The following is a 26,078-nucleotide window of genomic DNA, read 5'->3' on the forward strand; positions in this document are numbered from 1 at the left end:
AAGGGTGGGATGAGCTTGGAGGGGTGGTAGGGGCTCGGAGAAATGGATGGGGCCAGGGGGAGCGACTCGGGTGGGTGGGGGGCTTGGAGGGGCTGGAGGTCCTGGACGGGATGGAGGAAATCAGACGGGTGGGGGAGCTGGGAGGCTGGAGTGGGGAGGGAGGGGGCTCAGCTAGTGTGGGGCAGGGAGGACGGCGTAGACAGAAAAAGCTGTTAAATGTTTCAAATTGTGCTGAAACATACATATCGTTGATCATTTTAAGCATTTTTAAGCGTATAGGTGGGCAGCAGTAAGCACGTTCCCAACATTGTACGGCCGTCCCGCCGTCGTCTCTGGGACCCGGTCATGTCCCCAGACGGAAACCACTGAACCCTAACCGGCCTGGCTATGGTTTGTTCTGTCTGGTCACGGGGGGATGGGGGCTGGGGGTCCGGGGGGGAGCAGAGGCTGCGAGGTCCTCTGAGGACTTGGGGGCACTGGGAGGAGGGGGGCTCAGGGACTGGGGGGCTGGGGAACGCTGAGAGGGTCTGGAGGAACTGGAGCCATCGCGGTGAAGTGCAGCCGTCCCACAAACGGGGCTGTTTGGTCCCCCTCTGGGACCACCTGCTGCAGCAGCCCCGTGCTCGTGCGTGGGGACAGCTGCTGGGACCCTCGCCCGGCTGGACTTGGAGCTCCCTGGCTGCAGGGCGGGCTCTGCCCCCACTCCGTGTCAGCCTGCTGTCACCCTGCTTGGAGTGGGGAGTGAAAGGGGGCCCGGGGGACCCCCCCACCTTTCCTCCTCACTGGAGCAGGGGCTGGCCGGAGGGGGCATTGCGTCTTGTTTGTGTTTTATGTGTGAGTGCAGGTGTGAGTGTGTGTGCGTGTGTGTACACGTGTGTGCATGCGTGTGTACTCGCACATGCTGGGTGTGGCGTCATACTGACTGTGGCGGGACATCCCACGGTGGAGGAGGAGGGGGGCGTGTGGACGAGCTGTAGACTCAGGCCCGGTCCACCGACACAGGCCTCCCAGACCCGCTCGGCCCGCTTCCTTCCTGCCCACTCGGACGTAGCAGCTTAGGATACGGCAGAGGAATTGGCCGCAGCGGGGGTGGGTGGTTCTGCCTCCCCCCCCCCCTCCCTGGTCAAGGAAAACCTGGAGAATGTAGAGGAAGGTGAATACTGCTGTTCTGAGAAGCAGGGGTTAACACACCGCCCCACGGTCACCCCTCATTCCGGAGACGGAGGATGGAAAGACAGGGAGGCAGAGGTGCAGAGACGTATGGTGGACGTATGGCGCGCGGAGTCAGAGAGGCACACCTGGAGGGGGTCTGTGGTGGGAGCCCTGAGAGAGGGGAGAGGTCGCAGGGGAGGGCTGGTGGGAGAGGCGCTGACCCCTGGGGGCCTGGAGTCCTCGGAGGCCTGGGGCAGAGGGGTCTGAGCCCTCATGGGAGGGTGGGGCTGGGGATGGTCTGGTGCATCTGGTCCCCTCCCCGGGCTGCTGGCTGGGTGTCCCTGGGGCTGGGGACAGGTGTCCTGCTTCTCCACGCCCTCCTCCTGAGTGGGGCCAGCTGGCCCAGCCCCCCCGTGCCAGTGTCAGGTTCCAGGCTGTTCCCTTGGGGAACTTTGATCTGGAAAGAATGAGGGTGACCGATCTGGCTGCTGCCCAGGGCCGCGCGGTGTCCCTGAGACCTGGCCTGGGCTGCCCCTGCCGCCTTCCCGCCCCAGGGACACCAGCCCATCCCTTGGGGCTCAGAGGACACAGGACGGGTTTCTCTCGCTTCCTTTCTCTCCCTTGTTCGGTCCACCTCCGTCCAGTCCCGGCTCCGTGCACCCCTTCATCCAGCTCCGGCCCCTCATTCACTCTTGCGACCTCGGTGGCTGACGGAGCGGGGTGGGGGGGGGCAGGAGCATGAGTGAGGCGGGCTCTTGCCCTTTCAGGAGCCCCCAGCCCCGCACCCCAAACAGAGATCCCCACTCCAGACAGACGTGAGCTGCACATCGGAGGACGGAGACGGGACCAGAGAGAAGGGGCGTGTTCCAGTGGGCACGGCGGGGTGGGGAGTGGAGGTGACGGGGGACAGACCTCATCAGGGCAGGGTTCCCAGAGGAGGCAGCATCTGGGTGGGCTCTGAAGATGTGGAGAATGAGGAATGAGCGGGAGGGGTAGACGGGACAGTGGGAAGGGCGCTTCAGAGAGAGGGAGGAGTGCGGCCACGAGCGGAAGCGAGTTTTGTCCTGGAAGGGCTTTCCTCAGCCCCAGAAGGTGTTCCCTGTGGGTGGAGGGGACCCTTGGGTCGGAGGGACGGTTGTGTTAGAGCGAGGTGCCTCTGGGTCTCGCAGGGGGGGTGTGAGAAGGTGCTGGCGGGCCCTGGGACCTCGCCTGGACACGGAGCCCCGGCTGTCTCCAGCTCCTGAGCAAGGCCTGCGTGGCCGCGGCTAAAGGAGGCTCCAGCAGGCCCCCTCCCCCACCAGCGAGGCCTGACCTCCCCACCCCCGCCGCTCACTTGGAGCTAGTGGCCTTTTGCTGGGCTGAAAGGAGACACTGCCCGGCCTGCGGGGGCCCCTGGGGAAGGCCCCAGGAGCCGGTGAGCCGTAGCCCTGGACCTCTGGCTCTTCTCGCCCTGGAGGCCACTGAGCCAGGCTCTATAAATAGTCCGGGAAGGGGGAGGGGAGCCGTCCAGGCAGGGCTGGAGGGGCCAGGCCTTTGGGGGGAAGGGGAGGAGGGGGCAGGGAGAAGGCAGAGGGAGCCCAGAGCCCGAGGCCCAGTTCTGCCCCCAAGGACAACTGCTGGCCCCTGGGTGAGGGGGTCCTCCGTGGCGGGAGCAGCGGCACTCCGGGGAGCAGGGGCAGGGCTGCGCAGGGAGGAGGGGCGGTTCTCCTTCCTCCCATCCCGGCTGGTTTCTGGAGGATGTGAGCCGTGAAGTCTCCGGGCCGTCCTGCCCCTGAGATCCTAACCCCAGAGCCCAGGGGCCCCGGACAAGCTATGGTGGGACACTGGCTCTTCCCAGACCTCGCTGTCCCCTTTCGGGGCTGCAGTTCCCAGGGTGAGCCCGTGGAGACCTCCCCAGGCCATGGGGCCAGGGCTTAGGGGCTGGGGCTCCTGGAAATGGAAAATGTGAGTCCGACGGCCTTATCTGGGCTGGAAGCAGCTGTCTCCAGCCCACACCCTGCAGAGCCCCTGGGTCAGCGCGAGGACCTCAGCCGCTCAGGCTGGGGCGGGTGTTGTTTTTTTCTCTGGCTAGCCTGAGCCCCAGCAGAGGTCCGTGGGAAGTTCCTCCTCCACCGGGACCCAGAGGCCCACCCCGCTCTGCCCCGTACCACTGCCTCCTCAAGCCAGGGCCGCCCTTGGCGTCTTTGCGCGGCAGAGCAGCCCACGGCACCCGGGATCTGCACCTTCTGCGGCGTCTGTCCCCGCCAGCTCCGTCAGCCGCTTGGCCGCAGGAGCGAATGACGGGGCCGGAGCTGGATGAGGGGTGCACGGTCCAGGGACTGGACGGAGGTGGAGAGAAAAGGGACAGGAAGGACGCAAGAGGGTAGCATGGAGCGGACATGGGGAACGCGCGTCTGGTGTGGGGCCGCTCAGCAGCACGTGGCGTGCTCGCACACACTCCTGTGTGGTATTGGCATCACAGGACGCGTCCCCGTGTCCGTGTCAGCACATGTCCCGTATGCACACGCGTGTGCAAGGCATGCTTGGCCCCTGCGAGCACGTGCATGAAGGTCCCTCCTCCAAACGGGTACACGTGCCCTCCTCGCAGCACGCACGTGCAGATCCGAGAGCCCTACAGACCCCGTGATGCCCGCATGTCCCCGCCCCCGCAGACACACCCCCGGGGGTAGGTGCACAGACGCGCCCTCCAGTGCACGGGAAATGAACAGGCCACACTGGTGGGCGGCTGCAGTGTTCCCTGGGGATGCAGCCATGAAGTCTGAGGCTTGGGTGGAGTGACCCAGGGACACCCCCCCCCCCGAACTCCCAGGGCCCTCAGGGCCCCAGGATCAGCCCCAGCGGTGCTGTTTCCGGTGGGCAGAGCCCCACCTGCCCCTCTCCGGGGTCCCGGCTGGACACAAGACTCCAAGGCTGCCTGCCCTGGGGCTGGGCTCCTGCACGCGCCCCCCCCCCCCGTCCCTCTGCACTTGGCTCCTGAGCCCAGCAGGGTACATATATGCCCTGCGTGCCCACTCCTACGGGTCTCACAACAAGGCGGCCATTTCCAGGGCAGAGGCGAGGCAGATTGAGGATTTGAGAGGAGTGTGGGGGGGATATGTGTCTGCCCGGGGATCGACCCGGGCCTGGAGTGTACCTCCTGGAGCCCTCATTAGTGTGCTCCCTTTGGCACCTGTGGCTGTGGGGCACGAGGCGTGGGGTGCGGCTGCTTTCCTGCACCTTCCGGGTTACGGAGCTGGACGGCTGGGCCCGTCAGCTGCCCTGCCCTGAGAGCTGAGGTCTACATGGAGGGCGTGGCCTGGCCCGGGACCCTCCAACCTGAGCTCTTCTGGGCCCAGGGGCGTGGAGGGATCCCTAGGGCCAAGGCCGAGGTGACCTTGGAGTCAGGCTGCGTGCGGCCTCTGTGAGTCCCCAGGGCTCACCGCTCCCTCTAATGCACCCTCTGACCCATCTTAGCGAATGGCACCCCCACACCTCCCGGGTACCCAAGCATCTCTTCCCTCCTTCTGCTCGCCGTCCAGCCACCTAGCAGCCCACGGGCTCGCCGGTGAGCCTCCTTTGCCCAGGCGTCTAGGAGTCACCCAGGACTTTCTGAGCACTTTCTAAGGCCAGTGCCGTCCCAGCTGTGGGGATGGATGAATGGCTGAGAGGGAGGCCCTGCTCCCCGAGGAGCGGAGCTGCACATACACGAGCATCCGTGCGCACGGACCTGGGGTGCGGAGGGTGGAGGGGTGTCCCAGCCCGGCGGGCACAGGAGGGTGCCCTCCCTCAGTCCTTGCCCCCTGCCTCCCTCTTCCCTCTCCTGGTACAGCTCTCCTCTCCCAGGCTCATCTCCAGCTACTGACTCAGTGGTGAGACTACGGAGGGAGAGCAGCCCAAGGGGGACGTTTTGCTTCTTGGACTGTCTGCCTCCCCAGAGCTCACAGTGAGCCCCGTCTCTGCCCTTGACAGAGTCCCCATTTCAGCGGCAGAGGGAGCCCTGCCCTGCCCCTAAGCAGTTCCTCCCAAATGTTCTCCCGGTGGATGGGAACAGCAGACAACTCACTGTGGTGGGAGGTGGAAAAGCGTGGGTGGACCCCTGCCCATGCCCACCCCCATGGGTGCTGCGGGCTCAGGCCCAGGAGGTCACACTCACCAGTGCCCCCAGGACTTCACCACGCAGTTCTTCCATGGGTGAAGAAGGGAAGGGCTTCTCCAAAGGAAGGGATGGGAAGGGAAGGGAATGGGCTTTTCTGGCTGAGATCAGGGTCCCTGAACCTCGGGCTCCCGTGCTCAGACCTGCAGGGGTCATGAAGGCTGGCAGAGGGGTGGTGGGGGTGGGGAGGGCTCTCCCAGCCTCTCCCAGCCTCTCCCAGCCTCTCCCAGCCTCTCCCAAAGGTTCTGCCCGGAGAAAGAAGGCAGGGAGCGGTTTGGCTCACCCCAGTGCAGACAGCTACTTGGAACACACGCTCGATTTCTCTCTCTCTCTCTCTCTCTCTCTCTCACACACACACACACACACACACACGCAACATGCACGCCTTTTGGCTCTTGACTTTCTCATGAAATAATTGCTGGAAGGCTCCTTGGATTAGGTAACCCAGCATTCCTTCCTGTCCCCATGGTGGAGGGGAGCAAGGGGGGGGGGTATCCGTGCTCAGCTCAGCATCTGCCAGGCTGATCCACAGTCCGGGAAGCCTGACACGACAGGAACAAGCCCTTCCGACCTCTTGTTCCTGAGGCAACAAGCTGAGGCCGCCCAGCCACCGGGCCTCGTTTAGGTGGGCCTGGCCTAGTAAGGAGAAGGCTAGTCAGGAAAGGTTCCCAAACGTTTTTGGGAAAAGAATGGGATGTTCCCATTTTTATTTTATTATTTTTTAAAAAAGATTTTATTTATTTTTTTATTTATTTGACAGACAGAGATCACAAATAGGCAGAGAGGCAGGAAGAGAGAGGGGGGGAAGCAGGCTCCCCGCGGAGCAGAGAGGCCGATCCGGAGCTCGGTCCCGGGATCCTAAGATCATGACCTGAGCTGAAGGCAGAGGCTCAACCCACTGAGCCACCCAGGCACCCCCCGCCCCGCTCTTATTTTAAAGCAGACGACAATGGCACAGGAACTCGGAGTATCTTTGCCCATCCTCACTCTGGTCTTCCTGGAGCAACAGTTGTCTGCGTCTTCCCCCTCTCGGGAGGCTTGTTCGGTGGGGGAGGTGGAAGGGAGGAATGCCGGGGTTCAGGCAGGAAAGGAGTGTTGAGAGGGAATAGTGCGGGGAACCCTGGCCTGTGGACAGAGGCCTGTGACTGAGACTGATGGGGAGACAGGGCCCACTAGTCCCAAACTCACTCATCCAGGATTTGGAGATTCACCCCCAGTGCTCCCTTTCCTCTCTGCCAGACCTCAGCCCCTCCTGGATTCCCTACTAGGATCCCCCGCTAGGGGCCCCTTGGGGAGCCTGGAGCCCCTTCCGACCGGAGGCGAGGAGGACACAAAGATGCAGCCACACAGAGTGGGGCTGGGAGGCGACCTCCCGCGGGCCTCCCGCTCCGGGTCTTGACAACAGGTGCAAGAGATGGCGGGCAGAGCTCGCCAGGTGAGTCTGTGCCCGGGAGAGCCTGCCGCAGCGTAGAGAGGGCAGGGACCCGGACAGGGCGAGGGTCGCGACGGCGGTTCTGGGGGCTCCTGCTACCCTCAGGTCTCTCTGAGCCCGGGGTGGGGGGGAGGCCCCACCCCCAACGGGACCAGGCCCTGCGGGTGAGAGCCCGAAGGGAACGCAGAACCCGCGTCTGTGGTCTCCAGGGTAAAGTCCACTTGGGGGTCGAGGCCTTCTTCCGGTGGGGCGGCCGCCCCTCGCCCAGGCCGCACGCCGCTCCTCCGGGGTCGGCAGGGGGGTGTTCTCGGACCAGAGCGCGCCCCCCCCCCCGCACCCGCCCGCGGCCCCGCCCCTCGGGACTGCGGCGCCCGGAGGTCCCGGATCCGCGCCTCCGCGACCCCCCGCCCCGCCCCGCGCGCCCCGGGCCCGCCCCCGAGGCCCCGCCCCCGCGCGGCGCCCAGTCCCGGGGCTCGCGGGCCCGCCCCGCCCCCCGCCCTCCGCCCGCCCTCCCACCGCCCCCCCTCCCACCGCCCCTCCCGCGAGCCCGGCCCGGGGGCGGCCAGTCGCGGCCCGCAGCGGCGGAGGAGCGCGGCGTCTCCCCGCCAGGCCGGCGCTCGCCCCGCGCGCTCCGCTCGGCCATGGAGCCGGGCCCCGACGCCGAGGAGGCGCGCACGGTGCGGGAGGCGCTGGGCCGCTACGAGGCGGCGCTGGAGGGCGCGGTGCGGGCGCTGCACGAGGACATGCAGGGGCTGCAGCGCGGCGTGGAGCGGCGCGTGGCCGAGGCGCTGCGCCTGGCCGGCCCGCTGGCGCGCACCGTGGCCGACCTGCAGCGCGATAACCAGCGGCTGCAGGCGCAGCTCGAGCGCCTGACGCGGCAGGTGGAGGCTCTGGGGACCGGGCCGTCCCCGGCGGCCGGCACCCCGGGCACGCCCAGCCCTCCGCCCGGCGTCCCCGGCCGCGCGCCCCGCCTGGGCACCGCGCGCTTCGCCAGCCACGCCACCTTCTCGCTGTCCGGCCGCAGCCAGGTGAGGCTCGGGGAGCGCCGGCGCCGGTGCGCGGGCGCCGGCGGCGTGGGGCTGCGCGCCCCGGGGCCGCCCCTCCGCCGCCAGTGCGTGCGCCCTCCCGCGCGCGTCTGCTGGGCTGGGGGCCCGGGCCGCTGGCCGCTGGGACTCGGTGTGAGGGTCCGGCCACCGCTCCGCCGTGGGAGAGGGCCGGAGAAGCCTGCCCGCTGCACCTGTCTCGGGCACCCTCCTTTCTTTGGAACCAGGCCCTGGTTTGCCCAGAGTTCGGTCTCCCTCTCCCCTTTGTCCCGTGACGCTAAGGGCTTAGGCGCTGAGTTAGGGCCCCCGACCATTTCCACATCGCCTGCTCGCCGCCGGCGTGTCCTAATGGTCAGCAACCCCCGACTCCCCCACCTCCATTCACGGCCCCCCGCGGTGCCGCTCACTGAGGCCTGACGGCTCACGTTGTTAATTAACCCAGACTGAGAACTCAGGCCCCTTGTGTGTGTGAGCCGGAGGGAGGAGGACACAATGTGGCTGGGGCCACCTCATTTGGGAACTGGTAGGGGGTTAAGGGATCCGGGGAAACCAGCCTTGAGGAGTCTCTAGCTTCCTGGGGTCAGTGACCAGCAGGGAGTTCGTGGGGGGGGGGGTGGTGTGGTGATAGAGGCGGGTGTGGACCAGTCACTTCCCTGAGCACGGGGCCTCCAGGAGAGGCAGATTAGAATGTTTCCATGCTGTGTGCAGTGGCCCTTAGGTGGGATTTTCCACTCTGCTCAGGCATGTGCTCTGGGGTTGGGTTTCCAGGGTCTGGGTCTGAGCCCTTTGCACCTGCTGCCCCTCCTTGGCTCAATCCCTCATGCAGTCAATCTCCTGTGTGGGCTGGGCTGCCCCTCGGGGGGCCAGGCGGAGGGGGATCAGCTCAGCGCTTGCCCCAGGAGGTCCCAGCTGGGTGGGAGTTGGCCCCAGATGGCGCAGTGCCAACCGTGTATGGGCGGCCGGAGCCATGTGCCTGCCCAGTGGGTGTCCCGGGAGGCCTGTGTGCCGGACCGAGGCCCAGGGCTTGCTGCTGCTCGAGCAGGCGGAGGTGGGACGGGGCTGTGCGCGCAGGCTCGGCAAACCCAAAGGCACTAGTGGGGAGCCTGATGGGGGTGAGAGGGGGAGGGCGAATTGTGAGGGCCCTCTGGGTTCTGGCTAAGGGAACCAGGCTTTGTCCCTGGGGCGAGACCTTCCTCAACCTTCGGGGGTGGCAGAGCCCCCAGGCGGGCCAGTGCTCTGTGCAAAGTGTCTGCAAGTACAGATACAGTTAATTCTGTCCTGTGAGCACAACGCACGACACATCCGTGGCATACAGTCACCACTGTGAGCTCGCACGTGCCTAATAAACTGTGTCATCGGCCGCTTTTGAGGTTGTATCCTGACACACGCTCGTGGAGCAGCTGCCCGAGGGTTCAGAAAAATAACGTCTGCGTCATGCGTAGATGAGCGCGTATTTGCACGTGCTTGCTCATACACGTGTCGGGGGGCTCTCCGGTCATCTGCCTCGGTGGGAATCGGCCAGAGGTGAGCTGGTCCTCTTGGATATGGGGGTGGTGGGTGAGGGGTGCCGGGCAGAGAGGGACAGGGTCTTCCCGCTGGCCATCTGCAAGCTCCCGCAAGGACGGATGGCAGAGTGGAGGGTGGCCGGAGACAGGGTGGGTTACGGTGGTAGGCCCCAGGAGAGAAGACAGCCTGAACGGGGGCAGGGGTAGGGGCATGGGGACCAGGGGCTCCCTTGGGGCAAGGTCTGAAAGGGGGAGTCTGCGCGGTGAGGTGGCGTTTGGGCACAGACGGGAGCCTGCCCGGGGAGCTGCTGGGTCACAGCTCTGGTGGGGTCGTGCTGCATGGGCAGGTCTGCGGGGCATCTAGGGCCGCTGTCCCAGAGCAGGTGGAGTCACGGATCTGGGGTGCCAAGGGTGGTCGAGGGTGGCTGTCAGGGAGACACCAGGCCAGAGCTGGCCGTTGGAGGTGGCAGTGGGGGAAGGCTGCAGGGCAGAAGGAGGAGGTGAGGCAGGAGCCCTGGGTGACGTGCAGGAGATGCCAGGGCCCCGAAATCTCAAGGCTGGGGTCACGGGCCAGCAGGGCTGCCGTGGCTCTTCAGGGATGGGGACGGACACCCAGCTGGAACGTGGGTTGCGGGCCTCAGAGAGACGAACATCACTGATACCGGTGGAGGAGGGCGGGGTCCCATCTGGGGGCACAGCTCCCCCTTGCCTGGCTTCAGAAGTGCTGGTCCCCGCTGCTCACGAGCGCGGACCCGTTTCTGGCAGCGAAAGGGGCCGTGCGGAGCCGCGTGCACGTTCGCGTGCGCTCACGTGGGGGGGACGAGCAGCTCGGGGCCGCACAGGATGCCCGGTCCTGCACGGGGAGTCGCTTCAGCCTGGGCACGGGGCTGCCCCTTGTCTCCCACACCCCGTGTCTGTGTCAAGGGGGGAGGGTCCCGTTACGGCTGCGGTGGGTCGGGCGTCGTGCAGGCTGGGGTGACCCCACCCCTCTGTAATCAGCCAGATATAGAGAGCCTTTTGCTTTCTGCTGTTTCAAACTGGGGGTTTGTAAGTGTTGGAGGTGGGTCCTGCCTAGCGTAGAAATGGACCCTGAACCTAATGGGGGAGGAGTGGGTTAATCCACTTCCCAGTGCACACACCTTGACCTTGCTAGGTAGTGAGAGGACGGAGCTGTAGCCAGGGAAGATCTGAGAGGAGGGAGAGGGCCGGACACGCGTGGGGGCAACCAGGGTGGACTGCCCGCAGGAGGCCCAAGTCCCTGGAGCAGACGGGAGCTGCTTTGGTCACATCCACTCTGAGGCCTCGGGAGCATCTCCTCGGAGGCGGACCTCACTTTCTGTATCTAAACCAGGGGGGATGGGGCTGGGCAGGTTGGGTGGGCCCCTTGTGCTGGGTGGCCTGGGTTCTTCAACAGTGACATCTGCCGGCAGGGGCCTGTGGTGGACGGCAGCCGCCTGAGGCCAGGCCGGACTTGTTCCCTGGAAGTGTCCGGGCCGAGCTGGAGCCACGGCGTTCTCTCGTGGTGGAGGTGGGGGAGGCCCTCAGGGACAGCTGCCAGGAGCTCTGGTCCAGGCCCGCCTGCGAAAGAAACCAGACTCCCTTATCTGCCTTCCTCTCCCAGACGCACTGTGTGATAGCAGAGGTCGCCGCTCTCGGGAGGCCCGCGTTGGGACTGAGTCTTGAGAACCGCGTGTGGGGGAGGGAAGGGGGGAGCAGGGGTCCTGGGGGGGGCGCTGGTCACTCGGGGGCTGCCTGCAGGCTAAGGGTGTGGGGGTCAGGCAGAATGGAGAACACCCGAAATGTGCCGCCTCCCAAAAGTGTTTCCAAACTTCCCAGGGAGAGGACTGTCCCCAGAGACCCTGAAATCGCTTGCCCTGCAGCCCTCCCCCCCATGAATGTCCTCAGCCCTGGGCTCCCAGACAGGGGCCTCTGTCCCCGTCACACACAGCCCAGATGGGGAGCTCCGCGGGACCAGTGCCTGTCCCCAGGACTCCCCATGGGGCTGAGGCAGGCTGCCCCCCGATGCTGGGAGAGCCGGCTGGAGGTCCCGGGGTGTGCTTGGGGACCCCGGCAAGGGTTTGCTCCAGCACAGCTCCTTGGTTTAAGGGCTCTGTGCACAGAGGTCCTGCTGGGGTGGTCACTCCGTCATTACCCCGTTTCCTCTCCCTAATTGGACTAAGGTCCAGCGGGGGCCAGGGGTCCGTCTTGCCCCAGGCTCCAGAGACAAGTTTGTGCTGAGTTGTCCTCTGTTTTCTGGAAGACCAGAGCACTTTGTGGCCAGTCTTGGGTTGGGTTGGGAGACCTGGGTCCCAAACCTTGGTTCTGCCGCTGCCTGTAGTAGGACGGGGATTTAGGCTTCTGGGTTGTGTGATGACGGGGTGGAGGGTGGGCTCCGAGGAGTCCGTTGGCCTGGGACACGGGCAGAGCACAGCCCTCTCCTCGAGGGAGGGGCAGGGGACCCGGGGGGTCTGGGCTCGGCCCCCACCCTGGCTGCAGTCTGGCTGAGACCCCTTGATGGGAATCTGGCTGGTCCAGAGCTCCTTTCCTGTCTGGTTGTGGCGGCTGGTTCCCTCAGGCTTCACAGGGGTGGGGGACCTGCGACATGCAGGGGCAGGCGTCTGGGCGCCCCCCCCATAAAGACCCACATTCCTAAGAAATGGTTTCACCATCAGCCTGTCCCTCCAGGCTCCTACCTGGACCTGTGGCACCGGTTGGACCAGAGTAGGGTGGGTGGGGGGACACGGAGACCCCAGAGCTGAGTTGGCCCTGCTGACAGGTGGGGCTGGGGCTCAGGGTGGACGGGTTGTTTCTCCTCCCCCTGCTGAGTTGGCTTCAGATCAGCCCACAGGTGCCTCTGCGGGTGCTGCCAAGTGCCCCCCCTTTTGCACTGCACCTGCGGGGGGCCTGGCCCCTCCCCTGCCCTCCTGGGTCAGGAGCTGAGGGGCCACCTGAATTCCGGCCTTCCTCACTTCCGCGGGACCCACCTGCCGGGGTCCCCTGTCCCACTGCTTCCGTCTGGAGGAGCCCCTGTAACCGCCCTGTCTCCCGTCACAGCCGGCGTTTCACCAGCTTCCCCCCACCAGCCCCATTCAGGCCCTGAACTCACCAGCAAGCTCTTCTGCGAACCCAGCAGGAAGGGTCTAGAGCTCATCGCCACCTCCCCCTCGACCCCAGGCCACCCATGGGTGCTGTGGCACACCTGCCTCCTTGGTTCCCGTGCGCCCACCTCCCCCTGCCTGTCTGGCTGCTTCGCTCTAAGATGCCGCTTCTCCCCACCCCAGGCCCCCGTGCGCCCCGGGCCGTCTGTTCCTCCACCGTGCTCGGGAGGCAGGACTCCTGCTCCCCCCGTCCTCCGTCCTGCCTCTTCGGCTGCGGGCGCAGACACCCAGCTGTCTCCTCACCTTGCGTCCCGGCTGCCCCAGGCCCGCCTTACACTCCGTGTATCCCAAACCCGGACCCTTGCTTTCCCACCGACACTCCCCTCTTCCTCCTGGACACTCTCCACTAGGATCCAAAGCCCAAGCTTTGAAGAGGCCTCGCCCCTCCCCATCCCCCACCTCCTCTCCCTCCCCCCAGAGCTCTGGTGCTTCTGCCTTTGCCATCCCATGTCCTGCCGCGGCCCCATGTCCCCTCCCCCTGGGCCAGCACCAGGGGCTGCGCGGTGTGTCTCCTGCCACTGGGTCAGAATGCTCTGTGCCCGGAAGCCTGTTTCTGTAGACATGAGTCGCTCTGCTGGGAATGGCCTCCCCTCCTCATCCGCCGGGCTTAACTCCAGACTTGGCTTGGGCGCTGCCACCTCTGGGAAGGCCTCCCCGACCCACCGGGCTGGAGGAAGTTTGCCGGAGGCTTGACTGTCAGGCTGGCTTGGTGGTGTGTGCTCGAGGTCCTGGCTCTGCCACCCGCCCGACCCCGACGGACTCCCTCTGGCAGAGTGGCCGCCGCTAGCCCTGGTTGTGGGAGCAGCCGAGCCCTCCGGGGCCCGGGATGGGCTTCGTTAGTCGTCTGGGAACCGCGCAGACCCGGAGCCAGCCTGGAGATGTCGGGGAAGGGGACGTCCAACCTCTCCGGGTGCCCACTGTGGCCCCTGAGGAGAGGCCTGGTAGTGGTCGGCCTGGATCCCCTGCCAGGCCGACCCCGGGTCTGGGCCGTCCACGTGACCCTCCCTGTGAGAAGGGCAGCGTCGCAGAGGAGGACGTCCCCCCGGCCACAGCTGTCAGGGGGTCCTCACGTGTGACCGTGGACGGCCCCTTCTCCGAGCCCCTGGGTTCTGCCGAACGAGGGCTGCTAGCACTCCTGTGGGAGGCAGAAGTGCTGGTTTAAGCACCAGGCCCAGAAAAAGGTCCTGACGCCTGTGGGACGCTCAGAGGGGACGCGTGGAGCTGCCTCCACCTCCAGCCGGGGGACGGAGACCCGGAGGGGCGAACCTGAGTCCAGCAGCATGGCGGCCGGTGGCGGGGCTGGGACACCAGGCGCCCGGGGGCTCTCGGGGTCGCCTCTGCTGCTGTGCGGAGGGGATGAAGGGCTCCCGAGGAACCAGGCAGGCCCCCCGCTCCGGGCACCCGGGCACATGTCATAGCTCTGGGTCTAATGAAAGTCCTCGGTGCCCCGTGCCCGACGTTGGCCCAGAGGACCTTTGGCAGCCAAGGGCTGCCAAACCCGGCTAGCATGAATGGGCCTGCCGGGCCGGGGTGCGGGCTCTCGGGGCCCGGGGAGTGGTCTGGAGAAGGCCGGCCGCCTCGTACACGGCTCCTCATCTTTTGTCCCTGGCACTCTGGGCACGTCTGCCTGGCCGGACCTCCGCGGCGGGGGCTGGGTGCGCTCCGGCCTGCCCTGGGACCTGGGCCCACGGCAGTATCTCCTGGGGGCTGCCTCTCAAACGTGTGTGTTGTTTGGCCCCAGAATGAGGGGGCCCTTTAGACGGTGGTCTGGGGGGGCCAGTGGGCCCTGCCTGACGGGGCCTCCTCGGGCATGTGTCTCTGCAGAGCCTGGACCACCAGGACGAAGCCGGCGAACCAGAGACGCGGAGGGCCTCGGACTCGTGCGTCGTCGAGAATGGGCACCAGCCAGGGGCAGGTAGGGGCCGACGGCATAGGACGGGGGGCTGCGGGTTGCCTCTGTGCCCGGCCAGCGCTTGGCTGGAGGGGACCTGAACCCGGACCCCAGCAGCTAGAGAGGCTGTCAGGGGGGCGGCTTCGCTCAGGGTGAAGCAGAGCTTTCTAAACACAGAGGGAAACGGGCGCTCTCGGGAGGTGCCGAGCTCCTGGAGGAGTGCGGGCTGGGGCTGAGTGCTCGTCCAAACCGCGAGCAGCACAGAGCGGCTGACGGGCTGCTCGTGTTTACTGAGCTGACTCTGAGGGCGGTTTGGAACAGACATAAAGTCTGGTTGGAGCTTTGAGGTGTCTGCAGAAGAGGGAGGTCAGGGAGGCCTTCCTGGAGGAGGTGAGAGGGGAGGTGCAGGGAGGCTAGAGTCCTCCTGGGGGCTCTGAGTTGGCTTGGATGCCACGGCTGACCTGCCCCCCTGCCCCCGTGGTCACGTGTTCCAGGTCTGGGTGATGGCCCCCCGGAGACTGCCCAGACCTTCCCGGCACCAGAGCCTCCGAAGCCGCGCCCCGTGAGCCTCTCCTTGCGGCTGCCCCACCAGCCCGTCACAGCCGTCACGCGGGTCTCGGAGAGGTTCTCGGGGGAGACCTCGGCCGTAGCTCTCTCACCCACATCTGCCGCCATCCTGGGGGGCCCCAGCCCGAGCCCCAGTGATCCTACCACGGCCTGGACTCCCGGTCCCAGCGGTAGGAGCAGGAGAGCAGGGCCTGGGGGCAGACCCCACCCCAAGGTGGAGGGCAGGCAGGGTGCAGAGGCGGGTGCTTGGCGAGAGACCCAGAAAAACCGGGGTGGCACCGCAGCCTCACCCCTGCCCCCACCATGACCCCCTCCCCTGGCCCTTCCACACGGCCCGTCCCTGTCTGACTGAGGCATGCCCCATGGCTGTTGTCGGGTCGAGCTGCGGGGAGAAGGGGGTTTGCACCCCTGCACAGTCTGGCATGCTTCCCTGGGTCTGGCCTGTGGTCAGGCTGTCGGTGGTGGTCCCGGGGCAGGGCTTCCAGAATGAGGGTTTGGGAATGAAGTCTGCTGGATACGCAGTGGCCCGGGAGGCCTGGGCCCTCAAACGCAGGGTGGGGACCCGTACCAGCCCTTTTGTGTCCTTGCTCTACGTTCCCAGCTTCCTGTCCCTCAACTGCTGGCCGAGGTGGGGCCGGGAGCCTGGGCACCTGCCTGTCCGGGGAGCGATGCTGGGGCCGGGAGGGGCCGGCGGTGGGCCCTCCCTGCACCCAGGCCTACTTGTCTTCTCTCCTCGTCCCACAGAGAAGAGCCCTTGTGTCCCGCGGTCCAGTGCCGGCTATGGGGCAGCGCTGGCAGGCAGGGACGGCGACAGGTGGGTCATGATGGCCACAGCGGGGTCTCGTCCCCACCCCCCCCAACAAGGCAAGCCAGGGTCCAGAGCCAGGGCAGCAGGGGAGGTGAGGCAGCCCTCCCCCTGCACAGTCGTGCTTGGAGAAACGTGGCCGCAGCTGTTTCTATGTGGACGCCACAGATCAGGGCCAGGCGAGGCTGGGAGGGGACATCTCAGGCCCACAGAGCATGGAGGGAGGGAGGCCGTCTTCACCCCGGCTGGCTGGGCTCTCTCCGCTGGGTGCTTCCCGCCACCCACACGGGATGGAGGAGGCACCTGGAGAGGCCCCTGGGCTGGGGCAGGTGTGTGGGGCCCCCCTGGGTGCAGGCCTCCTCCTGGCTCCCCCAGGCCAGCTGGACTGACACTGGAGCTTGGATGGGGGGTTGGGGCTCAGCTTTTCTTGTAATCATAAAGGGAAATTGTGACTTTCTGGCAAACGGTTGAGGAGGAAACAAAGGGGGTCTTATCTAGTGGTGGGCAGGCTGGGCCCCGTGGGGCTGGTCAGGGGTACCCCCGCCCTGCCCACCCCAGGACCTGGCACCTGCTGAGGGGGCTGCTCTCTCGGGTGTGTGGCTTGGACAGAGGCTGGATCCCAAACCGGCTCGGCAGGGTGGGCCCGGAGCCTGCGGGGCTTCCTCTGTCCCTGCCGCGTCTCCTGTCTCTGTCACTCTGTCGCTCTGTGGGGCGGGGGGGCCCTGGTCCCACGGGAGCCTGGTGTTCCCGACACGTGGTTCTCTCCTCAGCCCACCCCTGGCGACGCCGCCCCGGTCACCCCCATCTCCCCCGCCGCCGGCCACGGCCCAGGCCCGGCGCCGGGAGCTGGTGAGGTCACAGACGCTGCCCCGCACGTCGGGGGCGCAGGCCCGGAAGGCCTTGTTTGAGAAGTGGGAGCAGGATACCGCGGGCAAGTACGGACGCCTGACCCCGAGTGGGGCCCGGCCCCTGGTGGGGGCCCTGCCCTGTTCCCGTGACGAGAGCCCCTCCCCTGCCCCATTCTGGGGGTGCCCCAGACTGACCTCTGTCACCTTCCCTTGGTTTCTGGGCATGACGGGGATTCCCAGGGGAGCTGTGGGGGGGGGCACCCTGCCCCTCGCAGGGACAGGGCTGGTGTTTGCATTGGTATCCAGCAGTCAGCCTGACACCTGCCGTGTGCAGGGTGGGGCCAGGCCTGTGTGGTGAGGACGCCCCCCTCCCGTCCTGACGGCCTCCCACCAGGGAGGGAGACTGAGGCAGACAGCCTGATCTCGGCTGCTAGGGAGTGTTCTTGGGGTACAGATGAGGACCCCCCCCCCGGCTAGGAAGGGACCCTGTCAGTGAGCGAGGCCTCGGGGTGGCGGGGGTGAAGGGAAGGGGGAGCTGAGGGCAGGGCCTCAGGCTTCGAGGGCTCGGGGGCCCTGATTTCCAGGCTGGGATAGAGACAGGAACTTGGGGGCTAGAGGGAGGACGGTCCTGCCAGACATTGTCAGGGGAGGTTCTCCCTAGGGGAGCGGAGCCGGTGGGGGCATGCTCCTGGGGGCGTGGGATCCCCGGGGAGCCCCGGGCCTGGGAGGAGGAGGAGGAGGGCCCCTGCAGGCTGCACCCTTCGCACAGGGGCAAAGGCGAGGCGCGGGCCAAGCTGAAGCGGTCCCAGAGCTTCGGGGTGGCCAGCGCCAGCAGCATCAAGCAGCTCCTGCTGGAGTGGTGTCGCAAGAAGACGCTTGGCTACCAGGTACGCCAGGTTCTGCCCCAGCCCGGGGTCACCTCGGGGGCCGGGGCGTTGGAGTGGGCCAGAGCCCCGGCTTCCCCAAGGGCCAGGGTGCCTCTGGGGCCGGGACACAGGGGTGGGCTGGAGTCCTGGCCTTCCCCAGGGGTTGCTGGCCGCCCAGAGCACGTGCTCAGAAACCCTGGGGCTCCTGAGGCTTTACCGGTGCCCCTGACCGGCTGGGGTCTGGTGGCTGTGACTTCTTGCTGACCTGGCGGGCGCTGGGAGGGGCTGCCTGTGGGGGAGCCGTGGCCCCGCTCACCTCCCCGCGTTGACCCCCGGCCGCCCGGAAGCACGTGGACCTGCAGAACTTCTCCTCCAGCTGGAGCGACGGGATGGCCTTCTGCGCCCTGGTGCACTCCTTCTTCCCCGACGCCTTCGACTACGGCGCCCTGAGCCCCGCGCAGCGGCAGAAGAACTTTGAGCTGGCCTTCACCATGGCTGAGTGAGCATGGCGGGTCCTGAGCGGGCGTCTGCCCCGGGGTGGGGGTACCGCAGGCAGGCTGGGTGCGAGGCCCTCCGCTCTGCCCACCTCCCGCACCGCCCGGGAGACGCCAGTCTGGGGGGCCGCCCAGACTCACTGTGGAGCTGGCGCTCGGCTCTCCGCACCTGCGCCAGGCTGGGCGCCTGGCCCTGCCGTGCGGTCTGGGGGCCTTGGGGTGGGGTCTCCTAGGGCACCCCACCTGTTCTCTCGGGGCAGGCAGGGAGACTCCACTGCTTTGGGACGAGCGGAAACCGAAGGTCTGCCTGGGAGAAATCTTAAGAGCTTCTCTGACAAGCGGATTGTGCTTCTCTAAATGCTGTCCTAGCATCTGCTACGGAATCGTCTACTTCCCCGAGACCCACTCTCTGCAAGGAGGCTGGGTGGGGCAGAGTCTGGGATGTCCCGTCTGGGATGTCCCGTCTAGGATTTGGTGGTTGGCTCGAGGCAGCCCATGGAGCATCAGGGCTCCGGTAGGGGTGCAGGCAATCCCCTGGGGCTGGTCTGCCTGTGTTCTCGGGGGTCCGGAGAGCGGCTGCAGGGACAGGGTAGTAGATGGACCAGCTCCCAGTGGCCGGTGGGCAGGGGGCTGGGGGAAGGGCTCTGTCCTCACATTGGGGCCTCCTTTGGCTGGACACCGTCCAGGGGCAGAGGGCGGGGCAGCCTGGGGACGGGCACAGTGGAGGATGTTTAGGGCTGACTGATGCTCAGTTTCCAGGAATTAAGGGGCAGGAGGTCAGAGGGGAAGCAGCCCCCCACCCCAAGCCAATTTTCCTGGGGGGAACGTTTCCCTCTCCCGGGGCAGCCTCTGTGCCTGCTGATATCAGCCCCCAGCAGCCTGCGTGCGCTCACCCAGCGCCCTGAGCAGGGGCAGGTCTCATGCCAGGCCTGGACCCTGGACCTGGCCAGAGACGGTTCTGTGGGTCCCGCCAGAGCTGAGGGGGCCGGCGCTCTCCTGCTCGGGGGCCGTGATGGAGATGGCAGCTCCCGGCTTCGTGGCGGAGCTGTTGGAATGTTGGTACTGCCCCGTAGTGTGGTCTCGGGTGACACGCTTGGACTCGGGGTCCCAAGAACTCTGTGTATCATTTAAGAGCCTTCCCTTTCTTGGCTGTTTGGGGTAGCTGTCATCCTAATCACAGAAGCAGGTCTGGAGGGAGTGTGTTATGCAACTGGACCCAGACGGCGGAGAGGCAGAGCCAAGGGGGACAGCCGGTGTTGGGGAGGGCGCCTCGCTGGTGGGAGCCCAGGAATGGTGGCCCTCAAAGTGCAGACTCGGAGCATGTGGGGCCGGGGCTCTGAGGTGGGCACCGGGGGCCCAGCCCAGCCTGCGAGGCCGCATGCGGCCCCCGGGGTTCTCTTTCATCAAGACCGGGGGGCCGTGCCCTGGGCCAGGCTGGGCAGAGAGGGGAGAGGGGCCCTGGGCCATGGGGAATGCAGCCCCCCACCCACCCCAAACCCCGCGGCCAGAGCCAGAGCGATGGGAGGCTGCGCTCTCCCAGCAGGAGGGGTGGGCTCCTGGAGCCTCTAGACAGCCTGGGGGCGACGAGCCGGCCGCTCCGGGTTCTGTTCTCCTTCTCCCCAGAGCGAGCAGAAGGGCCTTGCCTGGCCTTGCCTCCGTGCGGCCTGGGCCCGCTTGTGACCAGGGAGGGGAGGTTGGTCCGCCTGTGGCCTTGGCCTGGGAAGGGGTCTCCGCTGGGGGTCGGGCGGGAGGTGACCTCACAGGTGCAGTTTGGGTCACCTGGTTCTGTGGGCAGCAGGCTGGCCAGGAGCGGGTGGGGTGCGACGGAGGACGCACGGGCTCCTCAGACGCGGGGGCACCTCCCATCAGGGAGTGTTTCCAGACCCTTCTGCGAGCAAGGGCCAGAGAGGCACGGCGGAGGCTCAGGAACCTGTGTGGGGCCAGGGTTGGTGCTGCCCCTCGTCCCAGCAAGGGACCGACGGCCCAGAGACTCCCTGCGGCCTCACGTGTGCCAGGAATTCCGTGTTGACAGCAGCGCGAGCTCCCTTGTTGGACGGGCCTCTGGGGCTTGGAAGGCGGGAACGCCAGCCCTTTTTTGGAGGCGGCTGCGGTGGGTGCGCGGGGGCCTGCCCTCTGCACCCGCCCCCACCCCCAGCCACCGGCCAGGGCAGGCCCAGGGCCGGGGGTGTGGCCCGCGGCTCCCGCGTGCCCTGTGGGGAATGTGTCCTGCTCTCCGGTTACCGTGTGTCTCCGAAGCCAGACGGGAGGCGGTCGCCGGCGCTGGGCATCTGCATCTAGAGGAGCCTTAAATAAAAATAACCCCGCGCCCCTCCTCCACGTCCCTCCCGGGCCAGCCGGTGCTGGTCGAAGATCCCGGTAGAGCTGGACCGGGGGGGGGGGGGGTCGGAACCCAGCCCCAGGCAGGGTGCGGCCTCGGGGACTCATTAGAAAATGGCCGCGTCCTTCCTCTGTTGGACGGGTCCGTGGTGTCTGAGTCCTTTCAGTGAGCGGGTGTCGCCTTTTACGAGAGGGGTTTATGGATGGGTCCGTTGTGCCTCAGCCTTTCAGAAAGAGCCACGTGGGCCTCGATTATTCTGAGACTCGTGTATTTTTGTAAAAGTCAGTACCGCTCATCCTCTTCCTCTTACCATATTCTGATTCCGAAATTTCATTCAGCCTGTGTCTGCAGCTCCCAGGAGACTCGACGTGACCGTTGTGGCTGGCGGGGTGGGGACCGGGGCCCTGGCGGTTGGCAGGGGAGCCGGGACCTTGCCCACGGCTTCCCGTCGAAGGCCGGGGAGGCCTGCGTCCCTGTCCTCACCGCCACCCTGACTGGGAGGCCCTGCTGTCCGGGCAGGGGTGCCCGTGGTGGGAGCCTCGGGAGTGCAGACGGGGTCGGCGCTCTCTCCCTGCACGTGCTGGAACACGCCAGCCGTTCTGGGCGCCCTTCGGTAAGAAGGCAGGGAGGACGCTAGAAGCAACGCGGACACGGTCCCCGGTGCCCTTCGAGCTGTTTGGTCTTGGGGAGGACACGACAGGGAGGTTCTCGGAAGGTTCTCTTCTGGAAGGGGATGTGGGAAAGACTCAGGCTGAGGAGGCACTTGTGGGACGGATGGGTAGGAAGGACGCAGAGGCGAAAAAGCCTACGTGTGAGGGGAACTTTCCTGGCCTTGGGGCAGAGAGGGCCCAGCCGAGTAGGGCCACTCGGAGAGAGCTGCTGTTCTGTCCCCAGGGCTCGGGGCCCGGCACTCCGTTCTCTTTCCAGGCTGACAGTCAGGATTTTAAGATGGTTCTCATCTAACTTGGGGGCCACGGACCCCGTGTCTGGGGGATGGCCCGGCAGATGTGCCGAGGTGGGAAGGTCTTGGGTTCGCAACCCTTCCCCACCAGCAAAGCAAGCCCTTCCCCACAGCCCTGCCCTTGGTCAGAGCTCACGCTTCACCGACACGGAGCCCCGACCTGGCCCGCCGGGGACGCCAGGGAGCCCTGCCTGGGACCAAGCCCCCCGTCACCTCATGAAGCCACTGGGTTCCCTCACAGGGACCCGCTCCAAACCAAGGGGGAGGCGGCAGTGGGCCCCGGGACAGATGTCTGTCTGTGTTTCACTCTGACCTTTGGGTTCTGAGAGGAGGCCTGGCGTCCGGCCAGCATGCAGGGCGGGGCCCCGAGCTTGTGTCCCAGTCCCGGGCGTGGGGCCAGGGAAGGGCCATGGGAGGCACCAGCACTGTCCTGCAAGCCCCAGGGTACCAGCATGGGATGGGGGCGTGAGTCGCAGAGCCAGCCTCCAAACCCAGCTGCTCAGAGTCCAAATTCCGACCAGCTGTCCCGTCCACGTGTGTGCTCCTTAAATCGAGCGCCGTGACAAAAATGACAAGTACTGCTGGTGTTAATTAACCGTGCTGTTTGGGGGCACAGAGAGCCCCACTGCCTGGTGCAGGGCAGTCGGAGGCTGGGAGAAGGGAAGTGTCTTTCTTACCCCAAGTCAGTAAGGAAGGGGCCAGGTCATGAACCCTGACAGTCACGTACTTGTTCATGGGGGAGAAGGCGGGGACCTTGGGACCATGAGCCCTGCCCCGCCACAGAGGGACGGACGCCGACAGGACCAGGTGTGGGCGTTTGAGCCCAGGCGGTGCCACGATTCCCGTGCCTGGGCAGCACGGGCAGCAGTTGGAGGGACCCACACTCTGAGGACTGGCGCTGACCCCTGTCACTGTGGGTGCTGCCCTGGGGGCTGGGGACAGAGGGGAAACCGCTCTCTTTCCAGCCCAGAGAACGCCCACTTCCCCTCTACACCAGGACCCAAGGCTAGACCAGTGTTCCTGAGCACGTGTGGCCCTGGGGGCCTGGGGGCTGTGAGGGGGTCGTAGGCAACTCCTGACCTTGGCCTTGGGACCCGTCAGCCAGCAGGTGGTGAAACCGGGTGAGCGGTTCACACCTGCGTTAAGCAGGGTGGAGGAGGGTGAGAAACCAGCATCTGGGGGAAATCTCGGGGGCAGAGGGCACCTTTGTGAAACTGTGGGCACGTTCGTGGGCATGGGCCGCGTCTCCAAGCGCGGGTCTCGGACAAGTGTTAAAAGACCACTTAGGACCCGTCTGGGTGAATTTGTTTTTTACTTCCTTTGTTTTACATTTTATAGTTCGTGCCGATTTTCCACAACCTGCCCATATATGCTGAGTTTTTTAGCAAAACTTAGTTTTTAAATTAAACTAAAATTTTGCTAATAGAACTCGGACTCACACTTATAAGTGCATTTAGTGAAATTTCCGAGGGAACTTTAATTTCACCGAAATGTGCTACAAGGCAGTCTAGTGACGTGAGAACGTGGATTGACTCGGTGGTTCCTGGATGCAGGGTCTGGGCAGTGCTACCTCGGAGGAAGTGACCCCGGGGTTTCCCAGGTCATGGGAAGGCCCGGGGCGGGGTGGGGGGCCGGCGGATGGCCGGGACCCTTGCCCTGACAGGGCTTCTGTGTTTCAGGAACCTGGCCAACTGCGAGCGGCTCATCGAGGTGGAGGACATGATGGTGATGGGCCACAGGCCGGACCCCATGTGCGTCTTCACCTATGTCCAGTCACTGTACAACCACCTGCGTCGCTTTGAATGAAGCCCGAGGGGCCTGGCTGGCCAGGGCCGGCCCTGGGAGGAGACTGTGGGGCCGCCCGCACTCCCCCAGCGGGGCGACCCCAGCGGTCTGGGGTGAAAGCGTCGTTGTCCTGTGCCGCGTAGCACGCCGTCGGCCCACTGTGCCGCTCGACACGGGCACTGTGCTCTGCGTGGGGCGCGGCCGGGGCCCCCCAGCAGAGGGAGGGCTACCAGAGTGCGATTGGTGCTAAGTGATGATCTCCCTTCCAGTAAAAGGCTTGCCTGTGGGTTCTGGAATGTGAGATCGCTTCCCCGCAGGTGAATCTGATATGTTGGCTTCACGGCGTTCCGCTGGTCGCCAGGTGTGTTTTATGACAATACCCAGAGCTCTCTCCGTCCCCACACTAGCGTAGCTTCCTCCCTCTGGGCCTCCGCCAGGAAGCCGGGAGGACGCTCCGCCAGCAGCCCGACACGGAAGACCACGTCTTGGGAAGAAACCATCTAATCTCTCCCAGGTCCTGGGCAACAGATGACCTTCAAGTCACCCTGGCTCTCTGGGGAGACGGGAAGGCTGTCGCCTGGTCCCGAGGCTCCTGGTCCCGAGGCGCCCCGTCCTTCCCGGGAGGCCCCACGAGCATCTGGCCAAGAGTACGCTCTCAGGATCTTAAAGCTTTTAGGGAAGGACAACGCCCTTTGCACAGAGAGCTAGTTTCTACTCACGTTTTTTTAGGGGATTTGCCGCAGGCATCCGTGGAAGTCACTGCATCTGTACCGCTGACTGTCCATAAAAAGATGTGTCCAGCTTCACTCGCGGTTTGTTCTTTCTGTTCCGAGACGCGGCCCTTGTGGACGGGACATCTTTGCATGCATTTCCCATGAAACTCTGCCCAAATCCCCTCCCCACCCCGTGTCTGCCTCTGTTTCTCCGTCACCGCCCGGGAACTTGACAGTCATGTTTGGACATTTGTTGGTACGTCTTCCCTCGCCCCTGCTGCCATGTGAGCGAGAACTGGGAGTCGCCCTCTGGGCGCTGATGGGCGGGCCAGGGACAGCTACGGCCGGGAACGCCGGGCTCCCCTGCGGTCCCGTCGTGGAGCACTGGGTTACGGCCACAGCCGTTTGCGCTAGGTTCTCACAGAACATCTGTAGAGTCCACACAGGTACCCATTAGCTTATTCACGACCTTCTCCCAACTGGCATGGATTTTAGGCACAAACGTCTAGAATTCTAGCTTTCTAAGGAGCCGATAGGTCCTGAGCTCATGCAACAACACAGGCTCGTATGCCTGGTCCTTGTGTGTTGGGGGTGGGGGGGCAAGAGCTCCCTGGAATGTGAGGGGGGACACGGCGGGACTTGCCAGGAGGGTGAGCGGAAGGTCAGCAGGTTTGCTCGTTGGGGCTGAAGTCTTACTCCGTCCTTTGGTTTTCCCCGCAGTGGGATCTACTCCCTCCCACCCCCCTCGTTCTTGGAGATCTGGGACGGTCAGCTCCACTATTAGAAGAGACATGGTGCCTGTTTTTTATTTTTTTATTTCCCAAACTGCAGCTTAGGGTTTCAAGCCTCAAGCCCATTTGGGACACTGGGGCTCTGCGCGAAGCATTTCTGTCTGCGACCGAGTGCTCACACGCAGGAGCCGGAGCTCTCCTGAGGCACATGCCGCCCTGCACCTTCGCACGTCTAACGGGGCAGATGCTGCCGGAGTGAGGAGCACTTTCTCTTACGCTGGAGGCATGGGGTGCTTCACGTCTTGGGCCCAGTGGTGCACACGGGCCGTCCTTAAGGAAGGTTCCGTGATGAGCTCTTCTGCGGTCTTGGTGGCTCTTGTAACCTAGTGGGTTTTCAGCTCGATTCCCTCCAGGACAAAGCCCGTGGGCTCCAAGACTGGGCGGGAAAGGCGGGAAGGAGCCCACCTGAGGACACGCGCAAAGCCCGGCGTGAGATCAAGGTCACGTGGACATTCCCTTCTGTGACGTCCAAATCCAGCTGCCTTCCACCACCGTGCCCGCGGCTCCACATTTTTTCTCCTCCCCGGAGAAAACGACTTCTCCGAGTGCTTCTAAGATTCTCCTGCTTTTCCAGATAGAGTCCTTCACCTGGCTTTTGTAAAACGTTTTAAATCTGACCGAATAGGCCCGTGTTTCCGCGCCGTGAGCGTTTCGCCAGAGCCGAGATGGGTTTCAGCTTCCCTGACAGCTGCTGGGTCATTTCTCAAGGCGGGGAGAGCGTGTCAGGTCTCCGAACACGATACAGCCCAGGCTAGGCAGTGGAGCATGTACAGGCCAGGTGTCTGGGGAACAGTTTGTCAAAGCCAGTGAGTTTCGCAAATGTGCGAGATGTGGAAAGTTCCCAGCTCCCCCTGCCGCCACGGCGGGCGCCCAGTAACCGGAGGAGGCAAGAAGGGGGCCCTATCTGCAGCCATGCTAGCTCTGTGGGACCCTGGGCCGTCGGGGGGCAGCTGAAAATGCGGGTGAAGTTGGTCAGTGTGGGACGGGACATCTTCCCGACCCGGTCGAAGCACCTCGGGACTGGGTTTCTCGGACCAGCGACGGGTGGTGACCTGATGGCCAGCTTGAGCCCTCCGTGCTCCTCCTCTCAGCCTGCCCTGTCCTCTGCACCCCTGTTGATCACGGGCTCCCGCTCAGCGGCGAGGCTTCGGGGAGTGGTTATCTGTCCGTCTCCCTTGCTCTGGGAGCCTTTGATCTCTTGTCTCTCAGTTCTTGGTCCCGCTTTGGTGTCCAACAACCTTGACTGTCTTCTGAAAGCGCCCATGAGAAATGCCTGTGCTTGCCTCTTCCCTAGAAAGCGCCAAACAGGGGAAAACACCGGGGGAGGTGGGAGCGAGAATGCTGCGCTCTCCTGGGCATCCCGGCAGCCTGTGTGGGAGGGACACGCAGACCAGGTGGGACAAAGAGCCGGAAGTCGGCTCCGAACCAGTAGGGCAGGCGACAGGGCTGGCGGTGGTGGGGGACACCCAGCCGCGTCTAGGTGTCTCTGGGCCCCCCAGCCATCCTTCCGGTAGATGCAAGGCCTTCACGACGGCAGGGCTGCCCACTTGTCTTTGTAAGCCCACACGGTCATCACTCCCAAGCATCCCTGGTGTGG

At 65.4% G+C, this 26,078-nt stretch overlaps 1 protein-coding gene across 2 annotated transcripts; it reads left to right on the top strand.

Moving 5' to 3' along the window:
- Positions 1-7,286: 7,286 nt before the first annotated feature.
- Positions 7,287-23,782, top strand: SMTNL2 (smoothelin like 2; the record flags this gene model as incomplete). 2 transcript variants are annotated; one of them, XM_080827448.1, is made up of 9 exons in its annotated part: positions 7,287-7,744; positions 14,247-14,337; positions 14,808-15,050; positions 15,625-15,694; positions 16,456-16,620; positions 17,303-17,420; positions 17,747-17,898; positions 22,872-22,943; positions 23,415-23,782. In XM_080827448.1, 9 exons carry the CDS (start codon positions 7,358-7,360, stop codon positions 23,479-23,481), a joined length of 1,365 nt encoding a protein of 454 aa, XP_080683574.1. In that variant the 3' UTR covers positions 23,482-23,782. The 2 variants fall into 2 exon arrangements, with proteins under 2 accessions (XP_080683574.1, XP_080683575.1); XM_080827449.1 differs by having other exon boundaries at positions 7,358-7,744; positions 22,872-23,777.
- Between the last annotated feature and the right edge of the window lie 2,296 nt (positions 23,783-26,078).

This window comes from Martes martes (assembly GCF_963455335.1).
Source record: "Martes martes genome assembly, chromosome: 16".
Classification (NCBI taxonomy): domain Eukaryota; kingdom Metazoa; phylum Chordata; class Mammalia; order Carnivora; family Mustelidae; genus Martes; species Martes martes.